At 50.4% G+C, this 17,371-nt stretch overlaps 1 protein-coding gene across 1 annotated transcript in view; it reads left to right on the forward strand.

Annotated features, from left to right (window-relative positions):
- Positions 1–1,939: 1,939 nt before the first annotated feature.
- LOC147706709 (solute carrier family 22 member 7-like) overlaps positions 1,940–17,371 on the forward strand; it is a 130,828-nt gene continuing 115,396 nt past the window's right edge. The window contains exon 1 of the mRNA XM_086925850.1: positions 1,940–2,738. Within this exon, the coding sequence (XP_086781976.1) occupies positions 2,313–2,738 (426 nt within the window). The 5' untranslated portion in view covers positions 1,940–2,312. The remainder of the gene's footprint in view (positions 2,739–17,371) is intronic.

Here is a 17,371-nt window from a genome sequence, read left to right on the forward strand (position 1 = left end):
GGCTCAACCCCGGAACAGTCATCCAAAATAAATCTAAGGTATGGCCTTTCTCGTGTGTCGGGCCCACTACCTGTTGATCAAGGCTAAGTGAGTTCATCGCCTCTTCTAGCTGGTTTGCCTGGCAGTCTTTAGGAGATTTCTCCCAATAAAAGTTAAAGTCTCCCATTACCATCAGTCTTTTCTAACATGACCGAAGGTCATGAACTAGTTCCAGGAAGGAGTCAACAAAGCCTGGTGAAGTACGTGAGGGGCGATAGACTAGGAGTATTACCAAACATTCAGTAGCGGCATGGAATTTAACCCCTAGAACAATCGCACCCTCCAGACATTCTGCACAGATCCTTTCTGCTTTAATGCGGCTGTTATATTAGAAAGCAACTCCCCCCCCTTCATGGTGCCGGGTCGATTTTTATGAATGGCCACAAAATTTGATGGTAAAGATGCCACCAAGTCAGGAGTAGAGGATTCTTCAAGCCATGCTTCAATACCCAAATATCCAACTCATATTAATTTGTCCTTCTGTCCAGCTGCTGCTCTATCCATCCATGCATCCATCCATGCATCCATCCATCCGTCCATCTTTCCATCCATATGTCCATCCATCCATGTACCCATCCATCCATCCTCATCATCCAGTATCCATCCATTTATCCTACCGTCCAACTGCAGATCCTTTCATCCATCCAAACCCATCCATCCATCCATCCATCCATCCATCCATCCATCCATCCATCAACCCATCCATCCATCCACTCATCCATCCACCCATCTATCCATCCATCTATCCATCCATCCAGTACCCACCCATTCATCCATTCAATACCTAAATGTACAACTCATATTAATTTGTCTGTCTGTCCAGCTGCTGATCCTTCCACCCGGGATCCATCCATCCATACAATACCCACCTATGTCTCCATCTATTCATCTATCCATCCATCCATCCATGCATTCATCCATCCATCCAGTTCCCAGCCATGTCTCCATCAAGTCGAAACCCTAACGTCCAGCTCATATTAATTTGTCCGTCTGTCTTGCTGCTGATCTTTCCACCCAAGATCCATACACCCATCCAAACCCATCCATCTATCCATCCACCCATCCACCCATCCACCCATCCTTCCATCCATCTATCCAGTCATCCATCCATCCATCCATCCATCCATCCATCCATCCATCCATCCATTCATCCATCCATCCAGTACCCACCCATGTCTCCATCTCTGGTGTACAGCAGAGTCAGGACCAACATTGCCAAGAAGCTCAGGATTGTTATCGAAAGCAAACTCAACATGACCATGCATCACCGGCTCATGCTTCCATACCTTTGGAGATGCTAAGACAGGTTTTCTAATTCCTCCCAATCAGCATCTGTAAAAGTATCTCACACACCTGTCACAAGTAAACTGAACTCCAGGAACTCCCTCTATAATAGTATCAACTAAAACTCACCAGAAGGCTGAGGCCATTCAGAACTTGGAGGGTAAAATAATTAGCAACCTTCCATGCTGCACTTACATCACACCACACCTGAAGGAACTCCACTGGCTCCTCATATACAAATGAGCACCACTCACCCACACTTCAAGGCACTACATAACAAGGGCCCAGCATACCTTACCAATTGCATCTGCTTTCATAAACCTCCCAGACACATCCACTCATTATTACTTATATTTCCATGCATCCCACACATATGGAAAACCAGCTTCAGCAGTGTTCTCCCTCCCTGTGGTCACAGGCAGTCCCTGCAGTATGTCCTTTTTTCTCTTCTCTCTAAAGACCAGAGGCTATACTCACTGTCTAGGATTATCTCTCCATACTACATGCAGCCAGAGGCTTAATTTCTCGACCTTTACAATTGGGCCAGGGATGGCGACCAATATCTTTCCTGATTTCTCTGCCCTTTCTGTTCTCAGGGATGGAACATCATTCCCCAGGGACAGGCCTGGAAGGGAGGAGCTCTGACACTGTCCTGCAGGTCTAGGAAGAGGCTGCAGTCAAACCTCATAAGTGGGTGCAGCCCCTCTCTGGCCTAGAGTCCCTGCCTGTGACAACCAGGCCAAAGAGGGGGAGCCCCTGTGTCCCTGTGGATATCTCTGACTTACTGGGGTGGCAATAAAAAAGGACGTCTCTGACCTTATTGCCTTTCCTTCCTCTCTTCACTGTGGGGTACAACTCTCCTCCGTCTCTCTTCTCCTCCTTTGATGTCTTCCTCTTGCCTTCTCTGCCTTAGGGTGCAGTATGGTTTTGGATAAGTTCTCTGATATTTCTCCTCTCTTTTATTTGCCCCTCAGTTGATTCTGCTCAGGATGAAGTTCGAAGACCTCCTCCAAGAAACCGGGGGCTTTGGAAAGTTCCAGATCTTGATTTTGTCAATCCTGGTGCTTCCCAGGATCAACCTCCCTTTCCACTACCTGCTGAACAACTTTGTGGCTGTGGTGCCTCCTCACCGGTGTGCCTTTTCTGATCAGGGTGAGTTTGGGAATCTCACTGAGGCCGAGCTGCTCCTCATCAACATCCCTAGAGAGCCAGATGGGACCTTCAGCTCCTGCAAGATGTACAGAGAGCCCCAGTGGCACCTGCTTGAGAACTACACCTGGAGAAGACCCAAAGACTACACAGGGGGACCACCCAACAGCTCCACTTGGGGTCAACCAAATGCATCCACCCTGCAGAGCTGCCAGCATGGCTGGGCCTATGACCACTCCCAGTTCACCTCTACGATAGCCACACAGGTAAGAGCTGATCATATTAGAACTGATCTTATACTCAGGGTGACTATGGAATCTTGTCAAGCATTAAGAAAAAATTGAAATATGAATGAATTTTCTGATTTAATTGAAAATGCTGCTGCTTCAGACCAGTGTAGCAATGTCTGACGGGCCTGTGGCTTCTTTGGCGTAGTTTGGAGACCCCAGAAATGTTTAATTCAATATGGGTCCAGGACTAGGTAAAACAGTGGTGCTATCTAGAGACCCTAAGGTACAATGATAGTTTCATGGGTGCATGGTCGATATGTTTTGAGCCATAAAAGATTAATCGTCGGGCGGCACTTCTTCAGGACCTTAATAAACAAAAGAAAAGAGCCTCCTACTGGGGAAGGTGTGTAGGAGAGTAAGATCTGCTTACTATGGTTACCCCCACTTTTTGCTGGTATTTCACTGTTTTTTGACTTTAGTCATCGGCACCTGGTAGACTCTGATCCAACCTCTCCCCAAGAATTGGTAGAGAAGGCAGACAAATGGGTCAGAACCAGGGTGAAGCAGAAGGTACAGAACCAAGGTGATGACCAGAAGAAGTAAGATCCTAATAAGGTTGGGGAGAAGGGTAAAGACCAGAAGTCTTCACAAGGCCCCCAAAAATCTTCTAATGGTGGGGATTCCCAATCTTCTAAAAAGATAGGCCAAAATAAACCATGGTGTAAAATATGTAAACAAAATAGCCATTGGACTAGTAATTGCACTAGGAAAGATGCAACTCCAGCCACCATTGCCCCTAAGGCAACGGTTCCCTCTAGTTCAGCTCCAAGTGGTGGTACTCAGCAGAAGGGTGTTGCAGGGTTAACCCAGGGTACTGAGATAGGCTCAGGCCTAGTCAGAGTACCAACAAGGCTGTCTTGATCTATGATGGAGGCATGGATATGTCCTCCTGTGTGAGTCCCAGTAACCTGGGAAAATACAGACAACAGCCTTTAATAAATGGAAAAGAGGCTATGGCCTACAGGGACACAGGAGAAAGTGTCACAATGGTGACACAAGATCTTGTGGACCCTGGACAGATCATACTTGGTGAACTTTACCAAGTGACCAATGCTAGCAATGTCAGGACCAACCATGCCCTGGCAGTTGTTAATTTCTCCTGGGGAGGGGTAACTGGCCTCAAGAAAGTTGTGGTAAGTGCAGACCTCTCCTGTAGAATGCTTGCTTAGAAATGATTTAGAGACATCGGCCTGGTCTGAAGTGGAGTTGAGGACCCATGCAGAAATGTTAGCGATCCCTGCAAATGTGTTTGCTATGGCTAAGTCACATGCCAAAAAGTCTAACACTAAACAGGTCCTGGACTGTGGAATAATAGACCAGGTGCCTTCTAAGAAAAGGAGCAGTAGGGTTAAAGGCAGTGCCTGCCCCCTGACACAGAGTGTTGATCAGTCTCTTGTGGGAGATTATTGTGCTCCTGAAGAAAGAACGGTCCTAGAGGAGCTTGAGCCAGATCAGGTTGAGTTCTTGGGGACAGGGGGCCCTTCCAGGGCAGATCTGAGTCAGGAGCAGCTGAGCTGCCCTTCTCTTGACCCCCTCATATAGCAAGCAACTGCTGAGGCTGCTGGGAATGCTAGTGGCACCCAACTCCTATACTCAGAGAGCAGAAACCCCAAGCCTGGGGCAGCCAGGAGGTTGGTTATACCTTTGCAATTCAGGGTCTTCCTATTGGCACTAGCCCATGATATTCCTTTAGCAGGACACCTGGGCCAGAACAAGATCTGGGACAAAATTGTCCCTCACTTTCACTGACCCTACATGTCTGAAGACACAGTGGCAAGCCAGTGGCAAAGCAGGTGACACCACAAAGGCCCCCTTGATACCACTACCTGTGGTGGGGGGTTCCCTTTGAGAGAGTGGGGATTGACTTTGTTGGACCAATGGATCCTTAAACAGCATCTGGGAACAGGTGTATCCAAGTGGTGGTTGACCATGCCACTAGGTACCCAGAGGCTATACCCCTTAGGACCACTACAGCACCTGTTGTGGCAAGAACCCTCATAGGAATGTTCTCATGAGTGGGTTTCCCTAAGGAGGTAGTATCTGACAGAGGTGCAAACTTTATGTATAGCTACTTGACTGCAATATGGAAAGAGTGTGGAGTGAATTACAAATTCACCATACCCTATCACCCACGATGCAATGGTTTAGTTGAAAGATTCAACAACATCTTAAAGGGTATGAACAAGGGTCTTCTAGAAAAGCATAGGAGGAGATGGGACATCCTACTACCCTGCCTTTTATTTGCTTACCGGGAGGATCCTCAGAAGGGGGTTGGCTACAGCCCTTTTGAACTTCTGTTTGGGCATCCTGTAAGAGGCCCATTGTGTCTGGTGAAGGAGGGATGGGAGTTACCTCTCAAACCCCCTAAACAGGATATAGTGGACTATGTACTTGGTCTCTGCTCCAGGATGGCTGTGTATATGAAATAGGCAACTAAAAACCTTGAGGCTAGCCAGGAAAACAGAAAGCCTGGCATGACCAAAAGGCTGTACTGACTGTTTACCAGCCAGGACAGAAAGTGTGGGTGTTGGAGCCTGTGGCCCAACGAGCTCTTCAAGACAAGTGGAGTGGACCCTACACTATTATTGAACAGAAGGGAGAGGTTACCTATTTGGTAGATCTTGGAACTCCCAGGAGACCCCATAGGGTGCTTCATGTCAACACACTGAAACCATATGTTGACAGGGCAGACATGGGCTAGCTCATGGCTACTGATGAGGGTCAGGAAGAAGAGAGTGATCCACTTCCTGACCTGCTCTCACAGAACCTTGTTGATGGGCCAGTAGATAGTGTAGCCTTGTCAGGCAGCCTCACTGACCAGAAGCAAACTGATTTCAGACAGGTACTCAATCATTTCAGACATATGTTTTCTCTGACTCTAAGCCAGACTACCTGGCACACTCATGATGTGGACACTGGGGACAGTCTGCCTGTTAAAAATAAGATTTACAGGCAACCCGGTCATGTCAGGGACTGTATCAGGACTGAAGTTCAGAAAATGTTGAGTTTGAGAGTTATTGAACCCTCAGATAGCCCTTGAGCTAGTCCCGTGGTATTGGTAACTAAACCACACACCCAGGGTGGTAAAAGAGAGAGATGAGGTTTTGTGTTGGCCTCGCACCGTTTGTGTCGGGTCCTACACATGAGAAAGGGCACACCCTTGATCAAGTGTTCTCGTCAGTCCCGATTGCTGATATCGAAACCCTGCCGGTGCTCTGGACGGATCATAGGCTGATTAGGTTTTCTGTGCTGGAGAATGGGCGGCCGGACAACAGCGCCCCCACGTTGCCTAGACCAGCCTCGAGAGCGTTGCACAGAGTGACGCCTGATATGTTGGAGCAGGCGCTTACGGAACATCCCTGCCACCTCTCGGGGGATCTGGAAAGAGACACTGAGGCTCTGCAGCGGTGGCTGACTGAAAGGCTGGATGATCTTGCCCCAAAGGCAGCCCCTCGGTCCACGGTAATACGGCAATCTGCGCCGTGGTTCACGGAGGCGCTGCGTGTGGCTCGCAGCCAATGTAAGGTTGCTGAGCGGGCCTGGCGCCTTCAGTATGACGGGGAGGCCAAACTTGCCTATAGGGCGGCTGTGAAGGCCTATCACCGGGACATCCTAGGAGCTAAGAAAGAATATCTTGCTAGGAGGATTGAGGCGTCGGCGAACTCCTGTAAGGAGATCTTCACCGTTGTGAAGGAGTTCACGACCCCCAGCTCCCACTCACCCCCGCCAGTATCATCGGATGCGTGGGCGCGTGATCTCTCCAGTTTTTTTACCGACAAGATCAAGGCGATTCAGGTCTCCTTCTCGGAGAGCTCGGAGGAGGGTGGCTGCGGCCCCGGGGCGGGACATGGGTCATCGTTCACGCCTGTCGCAGTGCTGTCAGACTTTCCTGCCATCTCTAGCGAGGCGTCTCGGGTGCTGCTGGCCAGCCTTAAATCAGGCTCGCCACTTGACCCCTGCCCTGCCAAATTTTTGGCCAGGATGGCGGCGGTGGTGAACCCCCTGGTCAATCCTATCCTCAATGCCTCCCTGAGGGAGGGGAGTGTCCCTCGCACCTGGAAAAGGGCGATGGTAATCCCCCTCCTGAAAAAGCCTGGCCTTGATGCCGAGGTTCTGGCCAACTATAGGCCAATTTCACTTCTCCCGGCTCTGGCCAAGATCACTGAGAAACATGTCCATGGCGTCTTGTCGAGCTTTTTAGAAGACAACAATCTGCTCCATCCATCCCAATCCGGATTCCGTCCTAATTTCAGCACGGAAACGGCATTGCTGGAGGTCTCGGAGATCATCAGGGAGACCTTGGATGTTGGTGGCAAGGCCATGTTAGTCATGTTGGACCTGTCGGCGGCCTTTGACACCGTCCCCCATGAGGCGCTCCTCGCCAGGCTTTATGACATCGGCATTAGGGGGACGGTGCTCAAATGGTTCACATCTTTCCTTGAAGGCCGCCGCCAGACGATCTGGGTTTCCCAGAGCTCCGCCGAGATGCCCCCATTGGGAGTCGGGGTTCCACAGGGCTCTGTGTTGAGCCCGTCGCTGTTTAACATCTTTATGTCCCCTCTGGCGGCGGCGGTGGAGGCGTATGGGGCCCAGATCGTGTCCTACGCCGACGACACGCAACTCCTCTTCACATGCGGTAAAGACCAGGCATTAGACGGAGAGAGTATTCGGGGCTGTCTGGGAATGGTCTTCGACTGGTTCCAGCGGAACAGTCTGAAAGCCAACTCCAGTAAGTCGGAGGTCTTATTCTTTGGCTGTGCCACCGACCCTGAGTGGCGGCAATGGTGGCCGTCTGACATGTGTCCTCCCGCACAGTCATCATTGGTTGCCAAAAACCTTGGTGTCAAGCTGGACAACAAGCTTTCATTGAGAGCTCATGTCCTCGGTCTGGCCGGCACCTGTTTCGGCATTTTGAAGATGCTCCACAAGTTCCTTCCATTGCTGTCTGTGGAGCATAGGCGGATTACTGTGCAAGCGCTCATTGGATCCAGGTTGGATTACGCCAACGCCCTCTTTCTTGGCCTCCCTGATTATCTGGTCCAGCGCCTGCAGGTGGCACAAAACTCTGCTGCCCGCGCCATCTTCGGCCTGCATAGGCGAGCACGAGCTTCTGGGTTGCTGCAGACGCTCCACTGGCTGCCCATCCGGAAGCGGATTATGTTTAAATCCCTGACGCTGATGCACAAAGCATTGTTTGGCTCAGGCGCTGGGTACCTGCAGCGGAGGTTGGCCTTTTATCGCCCAGCCCGCTCACTGCGGTCTGAATCTCTCTTCACTGCTGTGGTTCCGCGTGTGAGGAAGGCCCGCACTGGGGGGCGTTCTTTCAGCTTCAAGGCACCCCAGTTGAGGAATACGCTTCCACTGGCGCTACGCAGCACCTCCAATCTGCTTCAGTTCAGGAAGAGCCTGAAGACTTGGCTTTTTAATCTCTATTTTTTTCTGGTGGGCGTTTCTTTTTCTTGTATTTGTTTTTCCTTGTTATGTTATTCTACACTGAGCTGCCTGTGGAAAGCTCCGGGACACTCTTTTAGAGTAGCCGTGCGCTATATAAACTTATTATAACATAACATAACATAACATAACATAACATAACAGAGGTCTCAATGCAGTAACTACGACTGATGCTCATCCAATGCCAACAGAATGTGAGCCTATAAGTATGTTGGCCTCAGCCAAATTTCTGAGCACATTTGATCTTACAGCTGGCTACTGGCAGATCAGATTAGCTGATGATGCAAAGCCAAAGACAGCATTTTCAACCCCTAGTGGGCACTATCAATTTGTGGTAATGCCCTTTGGTCTTAAGAATGCACCTGCCACTTTTCAAAGGTTGGTGAACAAAGTCCTAACATGCCTGGAAGACTATAGTGTAGTGTTAGAAAGGCGATCTTAGGGGGGAGGCAGAGGCTATCTGGCCGACCACCCGAGACCCACCTCTCCTTATGGAACTGGCCGAGCGTTGTCGAGAGGCCTCCTGGCGAGGTTACTCTCCTAGGATCCTACAGGCGAGCAATCACACCACTACAGAAGGACACCACACAAGGATAGATTCTTAACGTCTTTATCGGTAATCAAGGCAGGTTATCTCCGCGATATATGTACAAAGGGATCGAGGGATCCTTAAGGTCTCGGAAACTGTGGGAATGGGGTAGCGGGACAGTCTCAGTGTTAGACCTGACATCATTGGCTTGAGTCTCTCCTCCATTTCTTTCTGTTTGCCTCCACTGTTTACGATGTTTTTGCTGGTGTAATGCTTTGGGCACTGTGCCACTGCTGATCAGTGCCACAGTGCAAGTGCTCCCTATGTTAAATTACTGTATTGATTGAATTCCATGTTTGGCTTATTTGGTTTACTGTCAGTCCCTAGTCTAGTGCACCAGGAGTGCCAGGGCTTGTAAATACAAATGCTGCTCGTGGGCCTGCAGCACATGTTGTGCCACCCACAAGAGCGGCCTAGTAAAAGTATGTCTACAGGTCTGCCATTGCTAGACCTACGTGCAGTCTGGTACTGTCACGCTGACTGCGCAAGTACACCTACTTGCCAGTCCCCAAACCTTCCCTTAACTTCATGTTAGTCACCCCTATAGTAGGCCTGAGGGCAGGGTGCATTGTAAGCATAAGGTAGGACAAGCCTGACAAGGGTGGCATGTCCTAATAGTGAATTACAGCCATATTCGTTTTCACTATTGTAAGGTAACCTGCTCTCCATTAGTTAGAATGGGCTGCCTGGGTTATTAATGCTATAATCCTAGCTGGCTCGGGGAACATGGTGCAATGTCGAGTTTGGTATCCCTGAACTCGGGGTTTAATCACGCATCCATTTGTGTGGATGGTTTTTGGACTCTGGGTTTGAAAATAGCACTTTTAGAAAGTGGCTATTTTCTTGTCTAACTATTTCTGGTTTCTGCTGGTTTGGTGTGTGTGTGACAGGAGCTGGGTGGCTCCAGAGATCTGCTGAGTCAGTGTGGGATGAGTGGGACATTTGCATTGAGAGTAGGGGGAGAGTAGCTTCTGATAGCCTGCCCTGCCTGATACAATGCTGGCTCCACCTCCTGCCAGGCGACTGATGGCTCTGTGCCTGCCAGGGATGATCCTGGCCCCACCTCCTGCCGGGAGGCTGATAGCTCTGCTCCTGCCAGTGACAATACTGGCTCCACCTCCTACTGGGCGGCTAAGGACTCTGCCCTTTCAGTGAATAGGCCAGGTGCCTCCGCCTGGCTACACCCACAACAAACCCAGGATGTTGGGAAATTTCCCTGCATGGACAAAGGGATCAAAGCCAAAAAGGGGTATAAGAGAAGGACCCCTGAACCAAGACTTTAGATCACTTCTGACAAGGAACCCTGAAACCAAGGACAAGAAGCCTGCTGATCCAATGACTTGCCTACCCCTTCTGCCAGTGTGCTGTTTGCTGGGGGGAATCCTGCATTGCTTCTTTATTTTTGCCAAGGAACCAGGAGAGAGGAACTGTGTGTGTACTCTCACACTTGCTAAGAAAATCTCCAAGGACTGGAAGAGGGCCAGTCTCCTGCTAAAGTCACAGGGCTAAAGGACTTCACCATTTGCTAAAAGTGCTTGTCGCTGGAACTTGTGAATCCAGCACCTCTGAAAGAATCCAGCAATCTCGACGCCGACGGACGTCGCCGAATCCAGCTCGACATCGTGAGTAACGGCTCCAGTGTCCCGCTTCCTCGACGCCGGCCGCCGGGCCCCATCGACGCCAGCAGCAACGCCAGTGAGTAGCGAGTTCGGCTCCAGCTCCAAGTGACTTCGTGTCTGCACCGCTGCTGGTCGCATCGACTTCGAGCCCTCTCGACGCCGTGAGCGCTGCTCACTCTTGCAACTTCATCGACATCGACGACGACGCCGTATCCTGCTTCGCCTCATGAGAGCTGCTCCTGCCCGACATCGATCGACGCCGCTGCAGGTCTCCCAGACTCCGAGGCCGAATCGACGCCGAAGACGCGACGCCGGACATCTCGACGCCGCTGATACTCGTGTGCTTCGCTTTCTCAAGGTACTGTGTTGTTGGGGTCTGCTCGACTCCGGGCTCGACGTAGCGCTCCTCGCGGTCGACGCCGAACCCTTTGGATTAACTTTGCCTCGACGTCGTGTGACTCCCGTGTGGGTTACATTGTTGCCAAGAACTGTGTTTTAAAGAAGAAGAGTTGCTTTTGATACTAGAGACTTTGTGCTACGAAGAACCTACATTTGAACTATTATTTTCCCTTCCAAGAGTATTTATTAAGATTGTGTATATTTTTGTCGTTATTTGGTCTTGTGCTAAGCCTTATATAAAAATCCTTATTTTTATAATACTACTGTGTCGTGTCCATTTGTAGTGTATTCACTTTATTACTGTATGTGGTCATAAATGCTTAACGCACTGCCTCTGAGATAAGCCTGTCTGCTTTGCCAAGCTACCAAGGGGGTGAGCAGGGGTTATCTAAGTGTGTGATCCCCTTGCCCTGACTAGAAAAGGTGTGTCCCTATTTGTCAGAAGTGTATACCTCTGCCAACTAGAGACAGCCGGTTCTAACATTGGTGGGTCAGCGGTGAGGATTTGAACTTTGCATTTATGACCCATGTGCAGTGATTAGTGTGCGCTACATAGTGAAAGCAGACCATAGCGCAGCCACAATTAATTTGGAAAGATTCTATTTTTGTTCTCCGCTTTTCTGAAGCTTGATTTTAAGAACACTGCCAGTTTCAACCATGATTGACAACAGAGTCACTACCCCTGTTGTTGTTGTGGAGGAATTTGATAGAGCTAAAATCGACATCTACAAGGTAGAGGAGCTGAAGTTCTTTTGCAAGCAGTTTAAAGCTCCTACCAAAGGCCTCAAGCTTAAGGAAAACTATCTCAAAGCTTTGAAGGCCGGGTTGGAGTCCAGAGATCCCTCTGATGCGGTGGTGGTACCCACAGAGGAAGGGGATGAGGAGGTACCAGTGAATGGGCCTGTGTCCTCTCCCGGTAGCAGTGTTTCCTCCAAAGGTCTTTCCCCTGAAGAAAGAGAAGAAAGGGCGAAAGAGCGAGCATATAACATGGAAATGGCAAGGCTTAAAATAAATGGGCAGTTGGAATTAGAAAATGCAAAAGGTAGAAGAGAAGCTGATTTGGAGATCAAAAGGTTAGAATTTGAGAGAGAGAAGTTAGCTTTGGAGCGTGAAACCAGGTTGAGGGAGCTGGATATCCAAGCTAAGAAGTTAGAATTGAATCCCTCTGGTGGCAGCATCCCATCTGTGCCTGCAGAAAGTAAGTTTTATTTTCCCAAAGATGTGATCAAAGATTATCATAAGAATGAGGATATTGGTCAATGGTTCAAAGCATATGAGTTAGCATTGTTGGCCCACCGGGTCCCTGAGAAGGATTGGGGATCGGGGTTGTGGGGTCGCTTTGTGAATGAGGGGAGAGATACCCTGTTAGACATGCCTGTTGAGGATAGGATGTCTTATGCTCATATGAAAGAGGCTTTGATGTTGAGGTATGGCCTAACCCCAGAAAAGTACAGACAAGCTTTTAGAGAATGTAAGAAGTTGCCTGGTACGACGTGGGTTGAATATGTGTCTTTTTTTGCAGAGCCATGGATGAGTGGGTAAAGGGCAGCAAAGTGGAAAGTTATGAAGCTCTTTATGATTTGTTTGCTTGGGAGCACTTGTCTAATAACTGTTTTCCAGAGCTGCGCCAGCACCTTATTGATAGCAAGATATCTAACCCTAGAAAACTTGCTGAGGAGGCGGACCGCTGGGTCAGTACCAGGGTCCACAAGGGTCCAGTGGGAGACTCAGCCAAAGGTGGGCAGGGTCCCCAGCAGAAGAGTGGGGGGGACAAGGGAAAACAGAAGGAGTTCCAGAAAGGGCCCCAAAGTAATCCCCAAGGGAACCAAGGGAAAGGTTCCCAGCCTCCCCCTGAGAAGAAGCCAGGGGCCCCGACAGGTAAACCTGTTCATAGGAGCCCATTGACCTGCTACGTTTGTGGGCAGGCGGGACACCGGTATTATGATCCCCAGTGTCCCATGAAGAATTCGAATGTACCGCCGCGTGCACCTCCCCGTCAGTTGGCGAGTGTAGCCCTGGGAGGGAAGGAGATGGTTGTCCATGGTGGGAGGGGTCCCGCAGAGAGGTCCCTGGTCTCGCTAGGAGACATGGAAATGGTCCCTCTACCCCCTCTGCCTAGTAACACTAATAAATATAGGCAGTGGGTGACCATTAATGGCCATAGAGTGGAAGCTCTCAGAGACACCGGAGCAAGTGTGACAGCTGTCAAGTGTCACTTGGTGTCCAGAGAGCAGGTGGTTCCCCACGCATTCTACCCTGTGATAGCTGCTGACAACTCCCAGAGAGAGTGTGAGGTAGCTCAGGTTCCTTTTGAATGGGGGGGGGGAGTTTCAGGTACTCTTCAGGTTGCTGTGAGGCCCGCCATGCCTGTTGATTGTCTCCTGGGCAATGATTTAGAAGACTCCCCTTGGGCTAAGGTGGAGAGGGAGACACATTTGAAAATGTTGGGTGTGCCAGAGTGGGTGTGTGCGACCACTCGTTCCATGACAGCCAGTAAGGGTGTTGATGGGATCCTGGAGCCTGAAAGTATGGTCCAGGACCCAGCTGTAAAGAGAAGAGGCAGGGGGCGCGGGAAACCGTCCCCCGTAGTTCCCGTGGTCCAGGAGGACGTAGACCCTGAGGGGGATGCCCTGGAGCCCACAGGGGAACAAGTTGCTGAACTGGGAGACCTGCCCGAGCTGACCCATTGGCAGCAGGATGGTGGTCCCTCCAGGGAAGAATTTTGTGCAGAACAAAAAGTGTGCCCTTCTCTTGTGGGTATGAGGCAGCAGGCCTCAGCCCAAACCTCAGGTGATCAGTCAGGGTCACATTTTGTTTACTGGGAGAACAACCTCCTGTATAGCGAGCCTAAGGCTGCTGAGCCTGGGTCAGCCCGTGTGCTGGTGGTACCCCAGCCCTTCAGAGCCTTCCTACTGGGTTTGGCTCATGACGTTCCTTTAGCTGGACATCTGGGGCAAGACAAGACCTATGACAGGCTTGTCACCCATTTTTATTGGCCTCAGATGCGAAGGGATGTAGACATCCATTGTAAGACTTGTCACACTTGCCAGGCAAGGGGGAAAAGCGGAAGTAAGCAGAAGGCTCCCCTCCAACCTTTTCCAGTGGTCAGTACCCCCTTTGACCGGGTGGGGATTGACATTGTTGGGGCCCTGGACCCCAAGACAGCCCTGGGCAACAGGTTCATCCTGGTCTTGGTGGACCATGCCACACGGTACCCGGAAGCCATCCCTCTCCGAACAGTGACGGCCCCGTGGTGCGACGGGCACTGATGGGTGTTTTCTCCCGCATGGGGTTCCCCAGAGAGGTGGTGTCAGACCGGGGCACCAACTTCATTTCCAACTATATGAAGTCTCTGTGGAAGGAGTGTGGGGTAGCCTACAAGTTCACCACTCCTTACCACCCTCAAGGTAATGGGTTGGTTGAGAGATTCAACCGTACCCTTAAAGGCATGATCATGGGTCTTGAAGAACCAATGAGGCGGAAATGGGACGTCCTCTTGCCATGCCTGTTGTTTGCTTACCGTGAGGTGCCACAGAAGTCTCTAGGGTTCAGCCCCTTTGAGCTTTTGTATGGTCACCCGGTAAGAGGACCTTTGAGTCTGGTCAAAGAAGGCTGGGAGCAATCTCCCAGGAAACCTCCCCGGGATGTATACAGTTACATGCTGGCCTTTAGGAACCAGACTAGGCGCTTCAGAGATCTTGCTCAGGCAAATCTGGAGGCCAGCCAGGAAGAGATGAAGCGATGGTACGACCGGAATGCCACTCTGGTTGAGCTTCAGCCTGGTCAGGAAGTTTGGGTCATGTCACCTGTGGAACCTTGTGCGCTCAAGGACAGGTGGACTGGACCGTTTAAGGTTGTGGAGAAGAAGAGCGATGTCACCTACTTGGTGGACTTGAAATCTCCCAGGAACCCCTTGAGGGTCCTGCATGTCAACCGTTTAAAGCCCCACTTCGAAAGGTCCGAAGTGGGCATGCCCCTAGCTACAGATGCAGGAATGGAGGAGGAGAGTGAGCCTCTTCCTGACCTCCTGTCTGCAAAAGAGCAAGATGGGTCAGTGGATGGTGTGGTCCTCTCTGACACACTGACCCTTGAACAGCAGCAAGATTGTGACCAACTGTTGGGGCAATTTCCTGATCTGTTTTCCTTGGTTCCTGGTGTCACTCATTGGTGTGTCCATGATGTGGACACAGGAGACAGCACTCCTGTCAAGCACAAGGCTTACAGGGTGACTGACAAGGTCAGAGCCTACATTAAGGAGGAGGTCTCCAAAATGTTTGCTTTAGGGGTGGTTGAGTCCTCTAGCAGTCCGTGGGCCAGCCCAGTGGTCTTGGTCCCGAAGGCTGCAGCGCCTGGTGCTTCACCAGAACTTCTGAAGGACTGGGTTATTTAAGACCCAGCGGTGCCAGGGGACAACACCTGAAACCTTTGTGGGTAACCTGCTCCGGCGTACGAATAACAGAGACACAGGACACTTCCTTCGGCGTCAAAGATTCGAGGTTTATTTACTGCAGGGAACACAGAAGTCACAGGAAGTACAACGAGTGTAAGTTCGAGGAGACTGCTTCAAATTGTTACTGTGGATCGCTCCTTTTATACAGATTTCTCCCATAGAGTTACATGATACACAAAGGTTTACAACTCGGTTCCCATAATTATCCCCGAGAGGGGTCACTTTGGTCACTTTGATACATTCAAGGTCCGGAGCATGAGTGCGGAAACATTTGGCGGTTCCCAACTGTAAAAACCCATCTTCCCACCATTAGTACATTCCAATCGGCAGTAAAACAGATCGAAGAAGGAACAAGGACAGGTGCAGAGGAAGATGGAAACAGTGGGGAGATCGAAAAGGGTGTAAAAGGGGAGGTATCAGGAAACACGAGCTACAGGCATCAAAGGGACGTGCCTAATGAGATGCACGGCTGAGACAATAGACCGGCACGGCAAGATGAGCCTCGAGCGGGGCCATCTGCCTTACAGTATCATCCCCCTCGTCATAAAGACACTTTCAAGGGACATGTGTCCTCCGCAGATGTCTTGGGAATCCCAGGGTCGCGAAACGGACAACGTCCGTTCGCTGGCTACTTGAGGGCAAGAAACAAAATGGATGCCGTATCTAAGATGGAACCCGTGGGTACAGATGAAAAACCCACGTAACAAACGAACGGTTTAGGTTAGCACAGCGAAACTGCGCACACCCACTAAATTCGTCATTTGCGGTTCGTAGATACCAGACTCGACCATATTCGTGCGAGTCGAAAACACCACTTACAATTGTCACGGAACCTCACTTCGGTTCTGTGTGGATTACCGAGGACTCAATTCAGTCACCAAGACTGACGCGCACCCCATCCCCAGAGCTGATGAGCTCATAGATCGGTTGGGGGCTGCCCGGTACCTCAGTACGTTTGATTTAGCGTCGGGGTACTGGCAGATCACCTTAACTGATGGGGCAAAAGAGAGGTCAGCATTCTCCACACCAGATGGGCTCTACCAGTTCCGGGTGATGCCCTTTGGGATGAAGAATGCCCCTGCCACCTTCCAGAGGTTGGTCAACCAGGTCTTGGTGTGGTAATGGGTTCCCAAGGCCTACATGCTCCGCAGAATACCCACTTACACCATAAGAACTGTTGGCACGGAAACTGAAAAGTACAAAAGACAAGTTTATTAAGACCCCATGGGGTGGTGGTACATTCCTACAGCACCCTTCGGCAATGCAAGAAGTATCACACCGAACATCGGTGCGAGTCTTTCTTTTATACAACTTTACAGTAATAAAAAGGTAGGCGGTACATGGTTACAGAGTTTTTAGGTACATATATGGTCATTTTTGGAGCACAGCCAACTCATGGGAGGGGTTATAAGACCACTGGTCAATTTGGCGGAACATTCCTAAAGGATGACTGGTCAGTCGGAACTGCGCATGTACAAGCTTGACCGCTACTAAAAATAGCCTGTTGCTGGGCAAACTCGAGTGGTCAGTAACACGGACAAGGGACTAAAGGGCATGCTGACCACGAGGCGGCTCATTCTCTAAAATGGCCACCGTAACATACAAAATGGCGTTTTCGAGTAAGGCCAAGATAAGGAGAAAAACGTGTAGCAAAGCTAAACGCTAACCCAGTCATTGTCAAATTACGACATTGGCTGGACTGGAGAATTTCAGTGCTGCCTACCTGGACGACATTGCAGTGTTCAGCGTCAGCTTGGAGGAACACTTGCGCCACCTCCAGGAAGTGTTGTTGGCCCTGCGCAGAGCAGGCCTCACAATCAAAGCCAGTAAGTGCCAGATTGGGCAGTGTTCTGTGGTGTACTTGGGGCACCAAGTAGGGAGCGGCAAGGTGGCCCCCCTGCAACCCAAGATAGATACCATCCTGGCTTGGGCACCGCCCAAAACCCAAACTCAGGTGAGAGCCTTCTTAGGTCTCACGGGTTACTACAGGAGGTTCGTCAAGGATTATGGTAACATTGTGCACCCCTTGACGTCTCTGACTTCCAGGAAGCAGCCACGAAATGTGATCTGGACTGACGCCTGTCAAACGGCCTTTGACACC

Source organism: Lissotriton vulgaris, chromosome 6 (genome assembly GCF_964263255.1).
Source record: "Lissotriton vulgaris chromosome 6, aLisVul1.2, whole genome shotgun sequence".
NCBI classification, from domain to species: Eukaryota; Metazoa; Chordata; class Amphibia; order Caudata; family Salamandridae; genus Lissotriton; species Lissotriton vulgaris.